At 30.5% G+C, this 6,002-nt stretch overlaps 1 protein-coding gene across 1 annotated transcript; it reads right to left on the bottom strand.

The window, feature by feature from the left end:
• Positions 1-4,267: 4,267 nt before the first annotated feature.
• LOC106411789 lies at positions 4,268-5,824 on the bottom strand. Its single transcript, XM_013852611.3, has 3 exons — positions 5,611-5,824; positions 5,328-5,522; positions 4,268-4,691 (listed from the first exon to the last, which is right to left on the bottom strand). Exons 1-3 carry the CDS (start codon positions 5,780-5,782, stop codon positions 4,381-4,383), a joined length of 678 nt encoding a protein of 225 aa, XP_013708065.2. The 5' UTR covers positions 5,783-5,824; the 3' UTR covers positions 4,268-4,380.
• Between the last annotated feature and the right edge of the window lie 178 nt (positions 5,825-6,002).

The following is a 6,002-nucleotide window of genomic DNA, read 5'->3' as shown; positions in this document are numbered from 1 at the left end:
GTGAACAAAATAAGACAGTTGATTTCGATCATTGTGTGCAAAATTGTCCGTCCCATTTTTTTGTGTATGGGGTATGTGTTTGATCTCAAATGTTTTGAAATTTTTCATTAATCTTTGTATTTCTTCCAAATAAGTTGTAAAATCAGGTCATTCTTCAAGTTCATCAATTTGGAACTTGGAACAATCTTTCGTAAATGTCACTTGAAATTGCGAGAAAGATTTCATACATTCAATTGCCCAAATATAGGTTTCAAATTCCGCATGCAAGGGTGAGAGGCTAACTCTTGTGTTTCTTGTCCCCATCAAACTCTCAGAGCTTTCTAAGTTATTATACCAACCTTACCAAGAGAATACATTATTGACCTTCTAATATCCATCAGTGAAACACCATCTTCCTAATTTTGGTAGTATATTTTGGGTAATATCATACATAATGGCCAGTAGTTGTGTTTTTTTGATGTATTACCAATGTATTATTGATAGCTCAAAATTTTAACCTTTGAATACCACAATTGCGCACCAAATCACAGTAGTATAAAAGGAATCAAATCTACAGAGACCAAGGTTCCACAACAAGTCAGTGAGAATATAGTTAATAAGCTAAGACAAAAAGAGAGATTTTTGTTTTCCTAAAGCTAAGCAGAAATAAAATATATAATAAAAGCTAAAACATATTAAGAAAAAGTGTTAGGTATTATAGAAATTATAGCAAATGACATGAATGTTAACAGTTTATCAGAAAATTAATTAAGCATCATTCTATAACTCAAAACACATTTGTATAATCTTCCCACTCCCATGATTCCAGCCACTATGTCAAACAATCTAGAAAACTAACTCTCGTTGAACCTAAGAGATTAGACACACATTAAGTTCGAGTTTCAATAGGTTCACAAAGTGCAGTAACATCAACTCATGTTGGATAAAGACACTTTGCTCACAGAGATTATGTTCAAGCAATCAAATCAACTCCTGATGCATAAATTCAGTTAACCTAAGATCGTGAACTAGGTGATAAATCCAATTCAAGCGTTAAAATAGTCAACAAGAAGAACTCAAATAAAGATTCTCTAATCAACCAACCTTAAACATTCATTCTCAGCAATTCTTTTGAAACCTTTAAACCTAACTACTTAGACATAACCAGAGAACACAAGATCAATGATAAACTCTGAATAATTAGATTAAAGAGATAAAAACAGGGGTTCAAAAATATTATATCATCTCTCATGAGCTCTAAAACCTAAAATTCTGATATAAAATAAATATTAAACTTAAACAAACACTCGGAAAAGTAGATATACAGTAGAAATTCTATGAATAAATAATTCATAAACTAATAAATGCGATAAATTAATAAATTTCATCTGTTCCGATTTGAGCATGGTCAAAATATGACATAAATCGAGAAGATAATAAGATAATAATTTTTAAGATAATCAAACATATGTAAATATATGGTCCAATTAGAATCATAAAGTAATATTTTGTATATATATATATATATATATATATATACATATATATATATATATATATATACATATTTATTTATATTTATATAAGTATAAATAGAACATTGTATTGTTTATTTTATATTTATAATGGAGTTTACTTCTATTTTTTCCTTAACGCTTCATTAAATTTTGATAATATTCAGTAAAATTATATATAAACTACATTTAAATTCTATGAAAGTCATATTTTAAAATTTTAATCATATACACCAAATAATATAATATAATAATATGAAAGTCAGATTTTAAAATTTTGATCATATACACCAAATAATATAATATAATAATATGAAAGTCAGATTTTTGAAATTTAATCAATATATATACAGTAAAATCAATTATTTGTCTTATTTTTAATTAATATATTCTAAAATAAAATTAAAATTAAAAGAGATTTTTTTTGATAATTAATAATTCTATAAACTAATAAAGTATTATAGTCTCAACATTATTAATTTAAATATTTTTAACTGTAGGTCAAAAACACGCCATGGTTGAATTTTAGGCAAAACCAAATTATAAGTAGGAAAAACAAAGTTATTTTTAATCGTAGTAAACCGGAAAACATACCAGTCTTCAGTTAAACATGCATAACTTTTGATTTAACTGATGGATTGATCTCTAACCTGCTGAACTGTAAAGCTAGCTCAATTATGTATCTTGTTTCAGAATATGAGATTCATCCATCGGTCAGAATTCATCCATCCGTTGCAAAATGTTTGGTGCATCTACACAATTCTGCATCTTTAATTGCCTTTTTGGATCCAATTCAGCCTAAAACCCTGCAAATTCATAAATAACACCAAAAGATTCCAAAATACTCCAAAACACATAATTTGACTCGATAAAAACTCAAAACATAGGTTATAAACTAGCAAAAGCACTGATATATCAATTGCTTCTGTTTCTGCCACTTGTAAGGTATCACGGGGATCTCTATCAAAATATTATTGAACATCTTGTTATTCCGTCCTTTCCATACCTATCAAAATATCCATGCAAATTGATAATAATCTACATATCTTCTTATTCTCCAAAACAAATAATCTTTATTGGCGAAAGCCTGCTGCATAGGAAATTGTCTAGGTTTGTGCAAAATCCTTGAGAAGACTCATACCTAAATCGCCGGAGGGCATTTAAATAAGACATTATTTATTTTTTAATAGAGCACACTGTGTATTACATTCGATTCCTCTCATTTTTAGTTTTCTCTTCACTAGTAGACAATCTGAAATAATTTGTCAAATGAAATTTTTTATCTTTGGTGGTCTCCTGGGTTTTCAAGACAAATTCTTTAAAACCTTAGTATCTGGTCCAAAAATCGGTTCACGTGTTGCTTTATCTGGATACATATGTTCTATGTGGTATCCAGACTTAATTGTATACTTCCATGATTGTGTAAAGTGATACACATCCTTATATGTGGTCTGCTTCATATTCAATGGAATACTCTGAATAAATTGTGCATCTATTACATTAACCAAAATTCTAATTACCTCCATTTCCATGTATGTGAAGTAGTATTGATGAGTTTATCTACCACAAGTGAAGGATACATGTTGTTAAAAATGAGAACTCTTCAAATCTTCAGAAGAAAACATTTTCTTTAGCATTCAACGTTTCACCTTGCCAAAGAATGCTATGGAGGGAAACTGTATAGAATAACCATTAGAAATTATAATCAACCTATTTATTGGCTAGAATATAGTTAAAAGGGATGAGAGCTTATTCATCCGATCATGAGGGCCAGCTAGAGAGAAAACAACTCAAGTCATCAAGTAGGGTCTATAATGTGAAAGAGCATTATTTATTTATTTTTCATATAATTGTTTTACTATTGTTTATATGTAAACTTAATTTATATTTCTTTTATGGGCAATTTTTTCAAATAGTCATTTTTAAGTTTTTGTCACAAAAATAGCCCTTAAAAAATAAAATGGCCAATATAGCTTTTTTTATTTTAAAATTTTTAATATTTATTTTTTGTTTTTAAAAATTTGATTCATCCCCTAAACCCTACCCCTTTAGTATTATTCATAAGTCTTAGACTAGTTAACCCTAGTGAACAAAAAAAAAAAGATTAGTTAACCCTATGGGTATAAATACATATTTATCCTTTAATAAAACCTATTTTAGTCATTTTCTTCTTTGAAGAGTTATTTTTGTGAAAATAAACTAAAAGAACTATTGAAGGGAATTTCTCTTCTTTTGTACTATTATTTGTATTAAATTAGCATTTTAAAACTTTTATTAATAAAATTAGTGAATTACCTTGTAAAATAATAAATTTTAAAGTGAAATTTTGTATTAGCAAATGATTTTAATAAAATTATGATTGAGCATAATCAAATATTTATGATAGTATTAACTACTCCCTCCGTTTTTTTAATATAAGTCGTTTTAGAATTATGCACATAGATTAAGAAATCATTAATTTTTTATATTTTCTAAACAAAAACATCATTAATTATTTACCTAACCACAAATCAACCAATAATAAAATAGAAGGTATATTTTCATTGGTCATATAACATTAAGTGTTAATAAATTTTACATAAAAAACCGAAAACGTCATATAATTTAGAACATAAAAAATTCTCTAAAACGACTTATATAAAAAAACGGAGGGAGTATTATTTTGTATTAAGAAAAAAAAGGATTTTGATGAAGATTGAAGAGCTATATTTCCACCAGTCCTCTTTTCTAATTATCCACAGAAACACAAGACCTAACATTGGAACGATGAAGGATGAGTCCCCAAAGTTACTGCTTTCAACATTCAAACTGTTCTTTTGCTTCCTCCAAAAGCAAAACATCCACAAGAATAAGAACAGAAACCAAATCAACATAAGCTGAAACTGAATCAGAGAGTAGGAATAGTTCTGGATCCTATGAATTGTTTCAGAATCGCCTTTTCTTCATCAATCCTCTTCTTCTCTTCAGCGTTTTGCGGTTTTACTTTCCTTTTCTCCTCCAACATCCATTTGAAGAGCTCACGTTGTTGCTTCTCCGGTATTGGCTCACGTGCCTTGACCACCACTGGCTCAGCCACCACAGCAGAAGACACAGGATTTTCAATGGTAACAGGAGCTGCGACTGAACCTGATTTAGCAGCTATCTCTTCACTTGCAGGTTCTTCTATGTCCTTCTTCTTAGTCCTAAAGAAAAGGTAACCTGCAAAAGCAATAGTAAGGCCAAGAACCACCAATAAACTAAGTCATGAAAGTCTCTGTGAAGGCATGTAAAATCTAGGTAACACATATATGTACAGCTTATCACACAGCCCACAAATATTTGAATGGACGAGTCAAATGAAACTAGTATTTCCAATATCATGAATAAAATAGAAAAACGATTCAAGAAACAAACCTTGATGAACAGAGGTATCAATGTAATAATCTTACGTGCCTACCAATTGATAGGTTGATTTCGCACTTTAGAAAAAGTTTGGACCTAATGAGATATGGGAGAAAAGTTTGTCCACAAACAAAGCTATAAAAGTATTATGAGTCAAAGTCTGTTTATCACTAGAGACAGTAAACAAGGCTTATCATCATCATCTCTGTCTCCACTGACATGACTACATTAGATCATCATCTATGCCTCCCTCCATTGACACATTAAACCTTAAAGAGTAAAAGAGTAAACAGATGGAACTTAGGAACTGAAAGATCTATCAAAACATCAATCAAAAGCTCAGGCATTCAGATAAAGGTTTAGTAAAGCTTTGTGCTTTATCAATTTCTAAGCTCTCGAAGAAACGCAAATCCCTAAACCTTTAAACCCTAATTTTGGAGGGGTGATTTTTACCTCCGACGGCGAGATTGACGGTGAGGAGAAGCGGCCACATGTATTTGTACCTTCGAGCGAATGATTCCTTCGGAGGCGGAGGTGGAGGAGGAGCACCGCCCATCGTATACGAAGCCGCCGCCGCCGCTGCAGCGGGATTCGATGGTGGAGCGGTGGTTCCGTTGGCTTTGACGTGCTTCAGCTGGGCGATGATATCTGAATCAATCGAAAGGAGAGATCAGCAACTCAAATCATATGAAAGATTCGTGGAGTGAGATCGTGATTAGGGATTTGAATCAGTTACCCTTCTTCTTGGGTTTGTTAGTGAAAAGCTTGGGACCTTCTTCACTCATTGCGATTTCGATTTCGATTTCGATTTCTCCGAGGCTCTTTACTTCTTCTTCTTCGCAAATGTAATGTCTTATGTTTTTTCTTCCTCTCCACTCAATGGATTTACTTGTGTGACTTTCACACATTTTCTTTCTTTTTTTTCACTTTATTTTCCGGTTTAGTTTTAAAATTCATATTTGTCAAGCTATTTAGTAGCATTTTTATGGATTACTCTAATCATTTCTACCACCAAAATTTTGCTCTAGTAAAAAACTATATTTTAATAAATTAAATGATTTTTATACAACAAGAGAAAGAAATGTAAAAAAAATTCTTCCTTAAATACTTAAATTTTGAATTTTTGGG

The sequence above is a fragment of the Brassica napus genome, chromosome C3 (assembly GCF_020379485.1).
Source record: "Brassica napus cultivar Da-Ae chromosome C3, Da-Ae, whole genome shotgun sequence".
NCBI lineage: Eukaryota > Viridiplantae > Streptophyta > Magnoliopsida > Brassicales > Brassicaceae > Brassica > Brassica napus.
This window is presented reverse-complemented; position numbering and strand designations above follow the sequence as displayed.

Excerpts from the sequence above, each read along its gene's own strand:
- LOC106411789 (XM_013852611.3), bottom strand. The coding sequence starts at position 5,782 with ATGTGTGAAAGTCACACAAGTAAATCCATTGAGTGGAGAGGAAGAAAA. Across the intron at positions 5,523-5,610 it reads TAACAAACCCAAGAAGAAGG|ATATCATCGCCCAGCTGAAG; the intron begins GTAACTGATTCA and ends CGATTGATTCAG. Across the intron at positions 4,692-5,327 it reads CGTCAATCTCGCCGTCGGAG|GTTACCTTTTCTTTAGGACT; the intron begins GTAAAAATCACC and ends TTGCTTTTGCAG.